This window comes from Lampetra planeri, chromosome 79, assembly GCF_965212315.1.
Source record: "Lampetra planeri chromosome 79, kcLamPlan1.2.h2, whole genome shotgun sequence".
In the NCBI taxonomy this organism is placed as follows: domain Eukaryota; kingdom Metazoa; phylum Chordata; class Hyperoartia; order Petromyzontiformes; family Petromyzontidae; genus Lampetra; species Lampetra planeri.
Window position 1 is genome coordinate 898645 of NC_136184.1, and position 17637 is coordinate 916281.

The window sequence follows — 17637 nt, forward strand, 5'->3', positions numbered from 1 at the left end:
AGAGATTCGTCCATGAGGCGATCCACATATACAAACACAGAGACAATTTCAACCGAGAAGATGGATTCTGGCTCAGCAATCATTGGAAGGACGTAATAAACCATTTCGGATCTTAACTGATTGTGTTCACGTTTATGGTGACTTTCAGACCGCAGTCCACTCACTGACATTGACTATATATCTTGTATTCTCCGCAAGGAATGAATTCTTTGCTCCACTACAAGCCTCCTACCATTAGTCTCCCATTGCGCCATATTATTAACATTCCTTCCCTTTATTAATTCTGACCTCACTTCCTCCCTTTGATGCTGCAAATCCTGCATAATGCATGGGCATAGTGACTTTAAACCCCCCGCCAGACCCCCTACGCATTTCCCAAGTAGCACTAATCGCATTTCTGCATTTCCCATAAATATGCTAAATTCCTCTTGATATGCAAATTATTTTGTCAAGACGCTCTTCGCCCCTCCATCCCAACATAAATAGTCGCTTCAAGCCTGGGGCGTTCCATTCAGATTCTGTCTCCTTGACAGACCTGTTCTTCACCTGAAGACGGATACTTGCGTTGTGGCCGAAACGTCCTGAGAATTATTTAATTATGTTTTATTTTTATTAATTTATTAATTTCTTTCTACGTGACTTTACCGAAAGAACCAAGAAGATGTGTAGGAGTGTGTAAGTTTATATGTACACTATGTGTACGTTTGTGTGTGTACATGTCTGTGTGTGTATATACGAGTGTCTTTGTGTATTTTTATGCGTTTTTGGGAATGGTGGGAAAGTCGTTGGCACATTACATTACGAACTAAGTGACCTGGGTTTAATATCTGGTAACAGCATCAGTGGTGAGTGATAAAAAATCTGGTCCTGGAACTCCCGTAGGGTGACTGAGCCTTAAATGAGTACCTGGTATGGTGTGTAAACATCAGCAATGGGTAGAGAAAGACAGCCAATGACGGTACTGGTCAGGAAAGTGCGATCAGCACTTGCCTCAAAAGTGTATGCAGGCTCCACTGGGAGATTGTCTTTGTGCTCTAAAGTGCAGTGCAGTAGTGTGCTTGTTCTCTGACACTAGCTTCACTTTCCCCAACAGTTTGTATGGGCTACTTGGGGGATCTTTGTCTCTTTAATGCTTTACAACTAAGATTGACACCCATTACATATCAGCTGTCTCTGTAGTGGGGGGCACCATCAATGACCATGATCCACTGTGAACCAGGGGCTTTAATCGGCCACGTGGATCACACCGTTACCCTCACTCTCCACTGCAGAGCCGCTATCAGGGCTCCATTTTTTCAGTGCGGCCGACGGTCGCCTCACTTCCTGCACCTAGTGTGAGGGCTATCATTATCGCTAATTAAATGTTGCTGAAGATGATAGAAAGCGTTAATGCAGCCATGCATATGCATACTTTTTCTTCCTTTTGTACTTTAATGTGCAGCGAGTGCAGCATTCACTGTGGACCCACCTACTTACTATACATTTACTCACCCACTCACACTAATTCACTCATTCACCAACCCACTCACACACTAATTCACTCATTCACCAACTCACTCACATCCTCACCTAACTCAACATACTCATCGATCCATCTGTAGTAAGTTGCAGGAGGCTTGGACGACGTAGTTGGAGGCACACGTATTTATTAACACCAACGTATTTACAGAGCCGGGGATACACAACACTTGAAGGGGTATCGGCCCCTTCACCCGTCTAACAGGGAGACCCAACGTCTACCCCGGCTAGCCTACTCCCAGGTCCTCCACTACAGAGCTAAGGGAGGCTATCTATCCCAGCCCTGGTCAAGCTGGGATTCCCGGCACCCTGAGTCTCCAGACCGGCTCTTATAAGAACATCAGTCTGGGCTCTCGGGGCCACGCCACCGGCTTTCCCTGGTCGGTCCTGACAAGGACAGCAAGCCAGGGGAGTTCCGGGGCCTACTCTAGCTGGTCTTCAATCTTCGCTGGTTAAAGCTAACACTCGACCTCGTGCCCTCCGGCTCACCACCTTTTATAGCAATCGGCCCCCGGGGGGGGGCGTGGGGGATGCAGGTGCGGACGTCGGTGTGAGCACCTTCTCTGTGTACGGCCATAACCACGCCCCTTGTGTTTGTTACCCATCCGTGCCAATACACCTTTACAAATACACCTCTACACATCCACCAAGTCACCCACCAACTCAAGCAGGCACGCACTCACTCACCAAACATTATCCCTCAATGGATGAGTGGGCGTGAGTATGGGGGGAGAAGAGTGAAGGGATGGGCAAGGGTGGGTGATGGGTTATGGGAAAAGTGAAAGCAGGAGCAGGTTGGGGGGTTAATGGGAGGTATAAGGGGAGGGGTGAGCGTGGAGTGCCCAGAGAGGAGTGAAGTGAGGAGTGAGGACAATGATGGCAGTGGCAAGGGGAAGAATTTGTCAAAAGTTGTATTCATGCTTGGGCTATGCAAGAGCGAGTGTTTACTTCAGTATAGCGTTACATTGTACTGTGTGTGCACAGTTACTAAGCGAGGAGTGTTATAAACAAAGATCTGCCATACAGCCTTAACAGACTCCTGGGGAAAGTGCTGTTAGGGAGCACCTATGAAGGCCGGCATGGCATATGATGGGGTGGGTGGCCAGCATCATGACCGACTGCTTTTGTCTCCTAATTAGCGATGTTTTACACACTGCACCTGGTACTCATTTGATCGAGTTGATATCACACACGGACACACGCAATTTGTGAAGTAGTGAATGCGAGGTGTGCCAGTCTTACCATAGCTCTTTACATCTGTGCAGTCCAGGCTGAAGCCTCTTCATTTCCTCGGTGCCGATGCCGCAGCCTGACAGGTTGAGTCTCTCCACAGGTTCCTCTCGATGCAGCAGGACCCAGGAGATGACAGTGCAGTCTGGCAGAGACAGCCTCATGCATGGCAGGTTTATCTTAGTCATGGACCGAGTGGCATCACTCAGAGACTTGCTGTCGTCCAGCTCGTGCACACAGTGCAGGAGACTGAGGAGCCTGTTAAACTTCTGAGTCTCCATTCTGCGATTGAGCCACTCGATTATTTCCTTTTGAGAATCTGCAGATGGAGGATCCAAAATACCCTCAAAGAACTTCCATGGAGTGCTTGATGCTAGTCCACAAAAAAACCTCTGAAACACATCAAACCTCCCATCTTTGCTGTCCTCAATAGCCTTGATGACGTCACTCACTGGCCATGTTGAATCTGACAGATGCACGGCTATTGCTGCAAGGAATTCCTGCATTGTCAAGTGTAAAAATGAATAACAACTCCCAGGTTGAATGCCCTCATATGTGAACACTTTGTTGATGAATGTACTTCCGAGTTCAGAAGAACTAACAACACACTCTTCTAGATCTTTTTGGCTGAATATCTGGATGTTTTGCTGAACCCCCTTCAGAGCCATATTGCAAATAGATGATACGATTCCCTTGGCTGTGCGGCTGCCACGTCCATGGTGTTCCATGAGCCCAGAGACGTATTGTGTGAAGAGGTCAGTCATTGATTTGAGGATTATCTCAGAATGATCAGACTTTTGTAAATGTTCCTTCAGTGTAATGGCTGCCATATGGCAGAATGAAGGGTTCTGGGACAATGTATTCACTGTTTCATTTTCCTGCAGGAGCTTGAGTGCCCTTTCTGCTAGACTCCTATCTTGGTAAAATTTGTTAAAGAATGCTATTTTATCTTTGTTGGAAAACCCAGTGATTTCAACAGCTCGATCAACATTCACTTCCCTCAGCTGCTCCATGGCAATGGGTCTGGTCGTTATCAAGACCGAGGCCTTGGGCAAGAGACTTCCATTCACTAGGGAAGCAATGATGGCTTCTACTGTTGCTGTCTTCCGTGGATCAGTGCAAGCATTGGCATAGTGAAGGCACTTTCCAAACTCGTCCAATCCATCCATAACAAAAAGGGTTCTCTCTTGGTTTGCGAAAACCTCAACCGCTTTGTTTCCCAAACATGAGTGCAGCACAGAAAACAGCTCTACGAGTGACACCTCTCCAACATCATTTATCTCTCTGAACGTGATGAGCACAATGTGCTCAAAGCGTTGTGCAAACACTCTCTCACCTGACAGCAGGCTGTGCACAATGAATTTGCTCAACATGGTTTTACCGCTGCCTGGAATCCCCACTACAATAACAAGTCGGGGGTGTGTTTTTTTCCCAATGGAACCAATGGGATCAAAGAGCTTCTTGTAAGTCATCCCTTCTCTCTGTGCTCTCTTCATCAGCTCCTCGTGCTGCTTGCCTCTCGCTAGTAACTCGTGCTCCTTGGTTTCTTGCTGGCGGTAGTAGGGAACCAGAATTGGCTTCACCATCCTCTCTAGTAAAAACACTGCAGGTTCTCCAGGTCGTGCGTTGTAGTCTCGTGTTAATGATGTCCACTTCAGCAAGAATTCTCTGTAATCATCACCAAGGTTATCTAAATTAAACAGAAATATATTAACGAACAAATTAGTTTCATTTACACTATAAAAACATTCCTATAGCAGACAAATATGTTTGAAATCAACTACATAATTTAAAAAAGCATAGCGAATTCGTTCACCATGGATAATGTAGCAAAATCATGTACATCACGAATTACTGTGTGGAAAGTTATTCCGATGTGTATTCTACAAATGCAATTTGTATAAACACTGTACCTTTGTAAAATATATTTTTTATCTTGACAAAAATGTTCCCACCACTCGTCTTGTTTGTTTTGGTTGTGAAAAAGATAGTACCACCACATTTAGCATTACGGTGTACATCAGCATCATCACAACCTAATTATATCAATCTGTGTGTAAATTTGTATTGCTGCCCTGCCCTACAATTATTTATTTGTGTTGTTTAGGATGTTGAATTTTACTTTTTATATTTCACTGGTATTGGGGCTGTGTTTCCTCTCCCATCTCAACAGAGGCGTAGCTAGGATATTTTGTGCCCGGGGACGAACTATAAAATTGGCGCCCCCCCCCCCCCCCCCCCCATTAATCACATTTTCCTATTACATCGAATAAGGAATAACAATTAAAATTTTAATGAAACATTGTATTTAAAGAAGCAAATTCATAGAAATTATATTACATGGCTCACTCAGTCACTGTCGTAGACTGGTTGACATAGTCTACAAAATATAAATTTTTCTTGATTTCACTGTCGCAAACTGGTAAATCACGTAATCAAAATCTGTTTTTTCCAATGTTTCTCTTTCAACGCTAAGAAGAGCAAGATCGCTGAGACGATCTTGTCCCATTGAAGCACGCAAATACGACAAAATAAGTTTCAATTTGCTGAACGACTGCTCACAGCTTGCAATTGAAACTGCTATTGTTAATAAAATTTGCAGTGAAATTGGGAAATATGTCGTCTCCATAAAACACAATAAAACCAAGAAGATCCAAAGGAGTTTCTGGTAGAACTTCATTCTGGTTACTGAGCAGCATTTTGCAATCTCCAATTTCTGTGAAAAATTCGCGGCCATTGATGTCGGTGTCTTAGAAATTTCCAAAATCTGTGCAATTTCAACGAATTGCATCAACATCTGTGTCGGATAGAAGAGTTTTGACGTCCAGCAGAAATCCAAATTTCGTGTTCAGGTCTTTTAGTCGTAAAAACCGTGTTGACATCTCTTGTCGAAGTCGATAAAAAACGCTCTTCATAACGTGCACAATTTGTTCTTCTGCTGAAAGTCCTGCATTTCTTGCCAGTTCTCCTGGCATCTTCCGACGTCGCCTAATTCTTCTGTCCACATCGATCCCCAGGCTGTGCATCTTATTTTGGCGTTTTCTACAGCAACTTGGCTCAAATCATCACGAAACTTGACAAATTCATGCTCCAAAGATTCAAGATCAGTTGCTGCTTCCTTGAAATTCATAGTAGGATCCTGTAAGCGCTTCTGAACACGATAAATTTTTCCAAGAATGACATTCCAGAAATGTAATAAAACTATGAAGTTAAAATTTAATACGCATGCCTGTAACTTGTCTGCATCACTTCTGGTTTCAGGCGTCATAGTTACGTCCTCCGATAATTTGTCTAGCAGCCATACTAGTTCATCCAGTTCTTCATAGATAGCTTTAACAGCTTCTGATTGTGTACTCCAGCGTGTTTCAGACTCCCGCTTTACTGTGATGGGCACAGCTTTTTTTTAACTCTTCCCAACGAATTGTTGAACGAGAGAAAAACAAATATATACTTTCAACTGTTACAAAAAATGTGACGACAAGTGGATCCTGTTTAGCTGAGTGTACTCCTGCTAAGTTTAAGCTGTGGTTGTCACAGTTGACAAACAATGCTCTGTAATTTTTGTCACATATTCGTTGTTGAAGGCCGGATATATGCCCAGTCATCACAGCAGCATTGTCATAACATTGTGCCCGACATTTGGCTAGAGGTATGTTGTCAGATTTCAGTCTCTCGACGATGACTCTTTTTAGGCTTGCTGCATCTTTTGCATGTATCTCGATATAACCTAAAAATTATTATTTGATAGTTACTTTTTAAGTTAGAAAATCCACATCCACAAATCTTATGACCTGAGAAAGCTGTTCCCGATGTCCTAGATCAGGAGTTGAGTCAAGTAAGATACCGTAGTACTTGTTTTTCCTGATATCACTCAACAATTGGTTCTTTACAGTCGACGCAAGTATGTGGATAAATTCATTCTGGATTTCCGGTGACAAATAAGAAACTGATCCCGGATTTTCTCCTGCGTGCTGTACGTGTTTTGCTAACAATGGGTCATACTGAGCAACGAGTTTGATCAGCGCGAGAAAGTTTCCAACATTTTTATCCTCATCCGCATTCAAATTTTCCTCATGGCCACGTAGTGCCAAATTTTGTGAAACCAGAAACTTAATACAGGTGAGTATCCTTTGCAATATATCTTGCCAACGTTGTTTTTCCAAATGAATCTGAGCTTGAACCACTGCGTCAATTCCAGTACCATCAATTATCCTTCGTTCGACTTCCTTCCGTACTGTGGCTAGGATTGTTTTAATGAGAATTTAGTTTTTCTGGCTTTCTCCACTTGTTGAAACCGTTTGTTAACTCAAACGAAGCTTGTGAGTTTGAACTCGATGATGTAAATAATAGACAACAGAAACAGTAAGCAGCTTTATTGATTGGTGAATATAATAGCCACGAACGATTCACTTCCTCTCCGTTCGTTAGTCGGCGTTTAAACCATGCTGATGTAATTGACCGTTCTCTGGATACTGATGATAGATTGTCTCTGTGCTGAAAAGGCAAGGATCCGAGAGTAATCATTTCATTGCGAAGAGGTTGTGATATTTTCGATAGCTTTGTCGTTTTATCAAATTCTAAGTAGCCAACATCGTGAAACCTTAGTACAGCAGGAACAGCATCATAATGAGTATTTTCAGCGTCTCTATCAGAAGATTCTTCTATCTCATCTTCCCCGTTACTGTCAACAAGTTCATCATCATGTCATAGTTTCCGCCACCAAAAAACAGGCCAGTGACTAAGGCTGAAAGACTGCGCCTGTTTGTTGTTTGGGACGTTCTTCCATGTAAGTTCTTAATAGGCGTACCAAAATGTAATTACATGACATGTAGGCTGTGTGTGGCGGGATATATAAACTTTTAGGTTGAGGTGTAGATTTGTGCAGTAATTTCAGGCTGCCGCGCCCGCCGCAATAAGTTAAAATGTCACGTTGTAAGCCTCATTTTGGCGCCCCTTTACCTTGGCGCCCGGGGACATATGTACCCTAGATTTGAAGCTTTCGTGACTGCAAGGAATCATCTTCTTAGGTTCTTTCGGTAAAGCCACGCAGAAAGTAAAATAAAATAAAAACAAAAATCACGACGTTTCGGAGGCAACACAAGTCTCCGTCATCAGGTGGGACCGTCACAGCCAGATTAGCTGTATCAAGTGAGGCAATGATTCAAGATGTAATCCCTTAAAAGCGAGTTGAGGGGGGAGGGAGAGGGAGGGGGGAGCTCATCAGACTATGGTAGCCAATGAAAGGAACGTATCGAGAGGGAGGGGGGGCGAGGCCAAAAGGGTGGGCGATGGACGTGGAAGCGCTTGTGCGCAAGCGGCCAATTACTGCACACGCCAACACAATGGAGCGATTGTGCGCAAGCGGCCAGCCACTGCACCCGCCAACACAATGGGCAGAGAGGAGGAGGGGAGGTCTAATACACATGATAGACAAAAGAACGAAAATGATGATGGGTACAAACTTAGGGGGAGCTCATCAGACTATGGTGGCCAATGAATGGAACGTATCGGGAGGGAGGGGGGGGGCCGGGGGGGGGGCGAGGCCAAAAGGGTGGGCGACGGACGTGGAAGCGCTTGTGCGCAAGCGGCCAATTACTGCACACGCCAACACAATGGAGAGAGAGGGGGAGGGGGGGGTCTGATACACATGATAGACAAAATAACGAAAATGCCCATGTTTATACCAATGCTGGCTGAACAATGAAAAGAGTACTGTTAAAATAACTGGGGATGTTAACACTCGGTAAAGTACAGCTACGACCCATTGTGTCGACGATAAACTCTCCTACGTACAAACTAGCCCGTTTTCTATCAGATACTCTGCTCCCTTTCACAGGCAAGACCTCTTCAGCAGTACTCAACTCAACCCAATTAGTCTCTATGGTTAAGGACATGGTACTATCTCCTGATGACATCCTCGTCAGCTTTGATGTAGTATCTTTGTTTACCAAAGTCCCAGTACCGGACACCCTAACAATAATTGAGGACTTAGTCCAACATGGATTGAATTCTGATGCACCTGCGCTGGTTAGGCATTGCCTCACCAACACCTATTTTACCTGGAATGGCACCTTCTACAAACAGAATGAGGGTACCCCTATGGGCTCCCCTTTGTCACCAGTTATAGCCAACATATTCATGGAAAAGTTTGAATCAGACGCCATCCAGACATCCACCCTGCGTCCTTCCCTGTGGAAGAGATATGTTGATGACACTTTCGTCATCTGGCCACATGGCCTCCCAGCATTGAACCACTTCTTGGACCACATCAATTCTAGACACCCATCCATCAGATTCACCATGGAAGTGGAGAAAGACGGTAAACTACCATTCTTGGATATTCTGTTTGAGAGGAGTCCTGACGGTTCCTTGGGACATTCTGTCTACAGAAAAGCCACCCACACAGACTCCTACTTGAAACCGGATTCCCACCACCACCCATCTCAAAAGAACTCTCTCATCAAAACGCTATACCACAGAGCACATGGCATTTCTGACAAACACCACCTGACCGGTGAATTAAGACATGTACATCAGGCCCTCAGGATGAACGGATACTCTGACCGTACTATCCGCCAAGCTGTCTCTCCCACCACACAGAAACAGCCACATGAAACTCCGACCAAAACCATTACGTTACCATACATAGCTGGCGTGACCAAAAAGATCTCCAAAATTCTAAACAAACATAAGATCCAAGTCCGATTCAGTACAGTGCATAAAATCCGTGATCTGATTCCATCTGTGAAGGATGTCGTTCCTGACTTACAGTATCCTGGAGTCTACAAATTGAGTTGCATTTGTGGTGATTGCTACATTGGAGAAACGAAACGTCATGTTTCTGATCGTGTCCGCGAGCACAAGTCAGATCTGAAACACGGCAGAACTGATTCTTCTGCCGTGGCCGATCATTGCTACAACTCGGTGGGCTCTCATGAAATTGTCTTTTCCGAGACCAAGGTTCTCTGCAAACCTCCCGGCTACCATCAAAGGTTTGTACACGAAGCCATACAAATATACAAACACAGACATAATTTCAACCGTGATGATGGGTACAAACTTAGTAATCATTGGAAAGATGTTATCAACCACGCAAAAAAGACTTAATCACAAATTTTTTGGACCATCTTATCTGACAGGCACTATTTTACTGTACTTTACCGAGTGTTAACATCCCCAGTTATTTTAACAGTACTCTTTTCATTGTTCAGCCAGCATTGGTATAAACATGGGCATTTTCGTTATTTTGTCTATCATGTGTATCAGACCCCCCCCTCCCCCTCTCTCTCCATTGTGTTGGCGTGTGCAGTAATTGGCCGCTTGCGCACAAGCGCTTCCACGTCCGTCGCCCACCCTTTTGGCCTCGCCCCCCCCCGGCCCCCCCCTCCCTCCCGATACGTTCCATTCATTGGCCACCATAGTCTGATGAGCTCCCCCTAAGTTTGTACCCATCATCATTTTCGTTCTTTTGTCTATCATGTGTATTAGACCTCCCCTCCTCCTCTCTGCCCATTGTGTTGGCGGGTGCAGTGGCTGGCCGCTTGCGCACAATCGCTCCATTGTGTTGGCGTGTGCAGTAATTGGCCGCTTGCGCACAAGCGCTTCCACGTCCATCGCCCACCCTTTTGGCCTCGCCCCCCCTCCCTCTCGATACGTTCCTTTCATTGGCTACCATAGTCTGATGAGCTCCCCCCTCCCTCTCCCTCCCCCCTCAACTCGCTTTTAAGGGATTACATCTTGAATCATTGCCTCACTTGATACAGCTAATCTGGCTGTGACGGTCCCACCTGATGACGGAGACTTGTGTTGCCTCCGAAACGTCGTGATTTTTGTTTTTATTTTATTTTACTTTCTGCGTGGCTTTACCGAAAGAACCTAAGAAGAACATCCATTGATGTTTACGCCCAAGGCGCAACAACTCTCTTGGCTTCACTCTCGTGCAGCTCCACGCTACCCACAGCAGACGCGCGCTCCTTACAGAGGATCCACGGTCGAGCATCTTCTACGCCTACAGCACGAGCTCCAGCACAAACATCTCCCATGTAGCTCCACAGACTGGTGGGGCAAGTGCTATTATTGAGCACCTTTGAAGGCCGGCATGGCAAAAGAGGGGTAGAAATGGCCAGTACCACACCTGGCCATCTTTGTCTCATAGTTTCTGCTGATTAACAATTGTATCAGGCACTCATTTAATGCAGACAACCTAGAGGACCCAACACCAGTGTAGATATAATGCGCTATTGATAACTGTGGCTGTGTTTGTTGTGCAGCATGGCTCGCCAAAAACACACAGACATAGGGTATGCACAGATACAAACAAGACAAATATTCCAGAGTTTTTGACATTATAATCAGTCAAAAACTCAATGGAAGATTTTGGAATTACTTCTGATATCGAGCACCTCAGAAGGCTGATACAGCACATGAAGGGGTGGATACATACACACAATAACAATAAGAGCCATTCTCCACTGAAAATTGGTGACGTCAGCAAGGTGTTTGTGCCAGGCTAAGTGCACACTGCGGTAATGTGGACTGTGGAAGACTCCTTTGGCAGGAGGTTACGGGATAGACAAAGGTGCCATGGGTTGAGTTACGGGGATGACTGGCAAATCTACCACGTGTGCTCCCTACTGATCCAACTTGCTGTATTTTACTCGCCCTGCACTCCGTTCGTTGTTGTGAGCATCACTCCCCCACCCTCCGTTATTGCTGGAGGTGGGCATCCTTCACAAAACTCCTCCAGTGAGGCTGACCTTGACAGCACTGGTACGAGCTGTCCGCAAGCCCAAGCAGCTCCACATCCTTCTGTTACACAGCAGTCAAACTCTTGCCTATAGATTTAGCCCCTTATATCTGAACAAACAGAAGCTGTTTGGGTACGCAGTGACTGGCCAGTTGGGCTACATGACCCAGCCAATGCTGCCGCATCTACCTTAGGATCTTACTGATGGAAATTTGTCCAGATCTTTCAAGGATTTAAGCTGCTCACACAATCCAGTTTTTTTAAATCCACGGTGGATCGTAGACAATTTGAATCTGCAAAACTCGTGTAGATGTTCCTTTAAAAGGGATCCACGTTTCTCAAATGTAGAGAAGGGAGGGGATATCTAGCTGAGAACACCCAGATATTTTTGTGGAGCGACAGGCTATGCAGCATTCACAGTGTGTTACACAGCTGAGATAATTATGTTCAACCGATTCGGAGCATTACCTCTGCTGCAAAACTGGAGCTGGTCATTAGCACCCTTTCAAGGTATGGAAAATTGTTCTGTTCTGTCAAAAACTGCTCCACCACTCATGGAGAGTGGATGGAGGGGAGAATACGATGACACAGAATGCCTAGGCAGGTGCTTTGTTTTATGTGGGGATGAACGTCAACCCCATTTCTTAGTAGTACGCTCGAAGTTCAACAAAAGCTTATCCAGCTCATACTGGATATAATTCTGATGGTGGGGATGGTTGTAATGTGGAGGTGGGCAGTGGTAATGTACGCTCCTGTCTAATGAGGAACCGACAGTTTGGGACCAATTTGAAGATTCTGTTAACAACGCCGCCAAGACGTGCCCAACAACCCGTTGCAATTTTCGGAAGGAATGGATTAGTGATTAAACGTGATGTTGAATTGAAAAAAGAACGTAAAAACTGCTTCAAGGGCCCATCGAAGACTACAAGGACCTAAGAAGGCAATGCAAAACTCAGATCTGGCATGACCAGAGGGGGCCTGATGGAAAAGCTGCAGCAGTGGAATAATAACTCTCAAAACAGTCAAATCAAGGAGGACTTTGCAACTTCAGTCAGCTCAGGGGAGCCTACTTAAATGTTTCCTGCGCAATTACAAATGCCAGTGGCAAACTCCTCAGCAGTTGAAGGCAGAAACTAGCATGCTATAAGTAATTATGCTCCCAATTGCAGAATTGCTCTTCGTCATATCCCTCTGAAGAGCTCATGCAAGCCACAGCAACCGAAGCCCCTACACCTGCTTTGAACCATTTGAGGATAAAGTGAGAGGTACCCTAAGAAAAATGAAAAAAAATCAAAGTATCCAACATTTGCAAAATCAGAGCAGAAATGCTGAAACACAGAGGCTCAACTATCATCACATGGGTGAGTAGGATCTTTTAACACACGTGGAGGGCAGGCTTGAAACCAGCTTTCAATGATGAAGCCTTTTTGGTTGGACTGCATGCAGTCTTACTCGTGCTGTGTCAGTCGTAGAAGCTGTTGGACCATACCTATATTTGCCCTCAAGCAAGTCTTGACGACAAAGTGGGGTATGACTGAAATAATCTGCTGAGCAGTCAAATTGTATGAGGGGAGACGGGAATGGTAGGGAAGTAGAGGCTGCGGAATGAAAAATAATCAATCATAGTGCTTTTACAGAGCCTCTGTCAAGGTGATGTGCACATCAGTGAGATACGATCATCATTGGGAACAAGGAGGTGTACATTCAGACTACATTTATAAAGAGAGAACAGACAGTGATAATCGCAGGAGAAATCTGTGGATGGTAAGAGACAGACCAAAATAATTGCATCAAAAGAAAATGGAATGAGTGGCCTCCGACTGAGTAAAGGTTGACTAGAAGTTCCAACAGGAAGCCTTGGTTCCTGGGCGGAGAATGAGTTAAGGGGAGTAAAGCGAGATGGTAGGGACGATATAGGAGAACACTGGGAGTGGAGGGGAATGAGATGATGGGAGAGGCAAGCAGGAACTAGTCCATGGAGGATCTTATAGACAGTAAAGGGGATATTGTGCTTGATGCAGAAATGAATCGGGTCCCAGTGGAGGGATCAAACACGATCACAACTTTACCAATTAACAAAACAGGCCACAGAAATAAAGATGAGTAGATTGTTACCAAAGACAAGACTGTCACACTCGATAAAGTCCCACTTATGTCATGGATCGTTATTAAACAAAGGTGTCGCTTTTATCGACATTGTGAACTCTGGATTTTACGGGACAATGAGTCCCATAGGCAACACCACGGATTGAAGAGGACAGTGGGGGCTATCGCTCCCTCGACTGACTGTGCGCGAGTAACAGGCTTCAGCCTCTATTGACGATCTCTGTGAAGAGGGAGGTGGAAGCCAATGGAGTTCGTTTCAACAACAAAAACCGTAACATTTCAATAGACAATGTTCCTGTTAAAATACGATTGACAGTACGTTACCATTTTTACATGCTTCAGAGTTCTATACCCATATTATAAGCAGCATTGCTTCGTAGATTGATTCTGTCACTGATGGAGATAGTAAAAAAAAAAGCATGTGGCAAGATGAGACGTGCATTCTAATCCGTGTTCCAAATGTCCTAGCCCCTTGCCATAGCCCCGAGGCTCGAGCACAAGACACTGATGACATTTTACTCAACATCGGCAGCGCCGCCTCGGCCCTGCCCCTATAGCCCCCCCCCTATCTCCCCTCCCCCCATCGTGATATTATTTATCTTCTGAAAAAGAAAAACTTACATTCGTCGATAACACCACTTTCAAATAAAATAGCCCTTAAGTCACAGTACTTCAGCCTCCTCGATTTGTGATATCGGCGCCACCCATGAGGAGCCGCGTGTGAGTGCCAATTCACACATTGTGGAAAATGAGCGAGGATTGAGCCTCAATTGTCTCTCGTTAACATCTCCACTGTGCGAGATCATCCGGTTCAAGTTATAGGATCTATTCTGAACGTATTCATCAGCAATTTACTAAAAACAGTTGCTCGATTTTATAAAACATTCATAAACAATGTGGCTCAAGCACCTATCAAAGGCCACCAGTCTAGTCATCACATCGCAGGTGATTGAAGCCTATACTAATAAGACAGCTTTATTTATTTTGTGAAACTCATGCAGGAGTCCACATGTTTTTTCAAGTCGTGGATGTTTCTTGACCATACTTCACCGTGTGGGTTGTTGAGGGGGGAAGCAGGATTGATTTAGATATCACCTGCCACTGATATTAACCATGGCAGGGAATCAAACTCATGTGACCAGGTTCATCGCTCAGTGCAACATCTCCTGCAACACCACTCTCACTTTGATGATTATCCTCGGGGAAATTATATCATCATGTATTATATAGAAAATATTATAACGTATTTTTACCATCTAGTGATAAGTACCCATTTCACAACAGAGTGTGGGGCAGTGTGGTTCCTCGTGGTTACGGATAGTGAGGCCACCCCAAGGGGTTTCCAGAAGATGGTCGTTGAAAAATATTGTGCTGCCATTCTCTGCCACGCGATTCTCTGCATCTATGCTCTCTGAGATTTGTAATTAGATTCTTCATCAAATAACCATTAAGGATAAAACTGAACATCAAACACTGGATAAACTCAGAAAAGAGGGTGATATGGAATGAGTGAGAAGCATGTTCCATCAGCCCCTGGTAGCTTGCCAGAATTGTTCTCTCGCCCCCCATCAAAGATAATCCACGGGGCCTCAAGCCGCTCTAGGCCATTTCCACCATCCTCCGAGTCTACAGAAAGACAGATCCCGTTCTTTCCCTCTCTGCACAGTGCCCTCTATGAGGCACTGCAACCATTAAAATAGAGGGTAAATTAATTAATTGGCCAGCATGGAAAAGCTGCTGGTATTGATAAGATCGGGGACCTGTTGACCCAAGAAGAGAAAATTGATTATTTCCATCTGATACAGACACGATATGATATCCCGCAGTCACACTTCTACAAGTAGCTACAAGCCAGGGACACCATCGCCAAGGCTGCGTACAAAAACTTTCTGAGAGCACCCACCCCACAATGGATTGGCTCGTGGATAAAAAAGCACAAACTAGCAAAGGCGTGAAGGCGTGCCATCACATCGACTCAGGGGAAAAGCAGATCAGACTAAAAACCAAGAAACTGTGGGAACCACTGCTGGGGTCTGGCATCCCACCCCAGACATAGCGTGCCTTGGCAGCTGGTCCTTTGTTGTTCCCCTTGAAAGTTATCCTATTAAAATGCATGCATGGAGTTTATCTAATTAACAAACGGTGTACGAAATTATCTAACTCTTCTCCAGATTGTCTCAAATGCCCACAATGCACTACACAGACAGAACCGCATGCTTTTTGGATTGGAGATTTTTACTGGAACATTGCCAAATACTCCAACTTGATCTGTAGCATAGAGGTCAGCCCTTCAGTGGATTCATCCCTGTGGGGCGTGAAACTGGTGGGGGTATCCAAACACCAACACATACATTACTCCAAGCCTTCTACACCATGGCAAGGAACACTATCCTGGGAACTGCAGACCTTGGTATAGATCTCTATATGCCTTAGGAGCAATGGAACACCTCAGCTACAAGCTTAAAGGGAACAAAAAACGAGAATATGAGGTGATATGGACCGCATTCCTTGAGAATCCCACGTAACATGAAACACTTGGACGTAATGAGGAAAGACAGTAACCAGTGAACGGGGGATGAGGAGGAAGAAAGGGCGACAGGAATCACACCACTCACCCAGACTCTGAACGAGAGTTGTCCCGAAAAAGGAAAAAGGCAGAGCAGACTCACAGCTTATATTGTTCTTTATATTATTTTTCCATTCATTGCTTGGGTTATATCCCCCCCCCCACACCTAGTATATGCCCTCCACCCTTCCCACTCTAATAATACTCTTCTGATCTTTAGCCCGACCTTTAGGAGGGAAAGGAAACCAACAAACCCCAATCAGTCCCAAATAAGGGGAGAATAAATACCCAGAGGGCACGGCTCCCAATCACCACATGCAAATCGGTCTACCCTCTGTTTTGCTCATGATTGCAGGTTGAATGAAATCATTAAAGGAATAAATATTGATATTTTTATTGCACAGATAATAAATGAGACTAGTTTGTAGGGTAAGGTGATCGATGTTGCACTGCTCTCACTTTAGAAATAACTATACTCCCAGTTGCATAATCACTCTCTGTCATACCCATCTGAAGAACTCATGCAAGCCATAGCTTTAGTCATGGTAAACTTTTCATTTTAAATATCTTTCTTACAAAAGAGCCATAATTTAAACTACAGTAAATATAGCTAAAAAAATCCCACGTAAACATGTGTGTCGTAGGTGTCTTCTTCCTTCTCGCTTGAGGCTTGTGTGTGTGTGCAGGTGGCATGCGTCGCGCACACCTCAGTTGGAGACGAGGTAGTCGCAGGAGGCACCGTCCTCCCCTCTCATACAGCACACATCTCCACACGAACTATGAAAAGAGTAAACATTGACATCTGGCCAATGGACATCCATTGATGTTTACGCCCTAACGCAGCAACAACTCTCTTGGCTTCACTTTCGGAATGTGGCTCATCCAGCTTTGTCACACACAGGCAGTGAAGGGAGCCCAGCCTTGTCAAACACAGGGAGTGGAGGGAGTCCAACTCTTATTAAACAAAGGCAGTCGACGGAGCAGGGTTGAAAAGAATACAAGAGAGAACGCATTTACGGAGCTTCTCAAATGCATCTGCATCTCAAGAAACTGCACAACAGTCAGACACAAACATCATGGGGAACAAGAAGGCATGTATAGACCGCATACATACAGTGAGGGAAAAAAGTATTTGATCCCCTGCTGATTTTGTACGTTTGCCCACTGACAAATAAATGATCAGTCTATAATTTTAATGGTAGGTTTATTTGAACAGTGAGAGACAGAATAACAACAACAAAATCCAGAAAAACGCATGCCAAAAATGTTATAAATTGATTTGCATTTTAATGAGGGAAATAAGTATTTGATCCCCTCTCAATCAGAAAGATTTCTGGCTCCCAGGTGTCTTTTATACAGGTAACGAGCTGAGATTAGGAGCAAACTCTTAAAGGGAGTGCTCCTAATCTCAGCTTGTTACCTGTATAAAAGACACCTGTTCACAGAAGCAATCAATCAATCAGATTCCAAA

The 17637-nt window shown here is 44.7% G+C and overlaps 1 protein-coding gene across 1 annotated transcript; it reads right to left on the bottom strand.

The window, feature by feature from the left end:
* Positions 1-2478: 2478 nt before the first annotated feature.
* Positions 2479-17133, bottom strand: LOC144738259 (NACHT, LRR and PYD domains-containing protein 3-like). The gene is made up of 2 exons (XM_078621273.1): positions 16873-17133; positions 2479-4438 (listed from the first exon to the last, which is right to left on the bottom strand). Exon 2 carries the CDS (start codon positions 4332-4334, stop codon positions 2757-2759), a length of 1578 nt encoding a protein of 525 aa, XP_078477399.1. The 5' UTR covers positions 4335-4438; positions 16873-17133; the 3' UTR covers positions 2479-2756.
* Between the last annotated feature and the right edge of the window lie 504 nt (positions 17134-17637).

Coding starts and splice junctions, on each gene's coding strand:
- LOC144738259 (XM_078621273.1), bottom strand. CDS start 4,334: ATGGTGAAGCCAATTCTGGTTCCCTACTACCGCCAGCAAGAAACCAAG.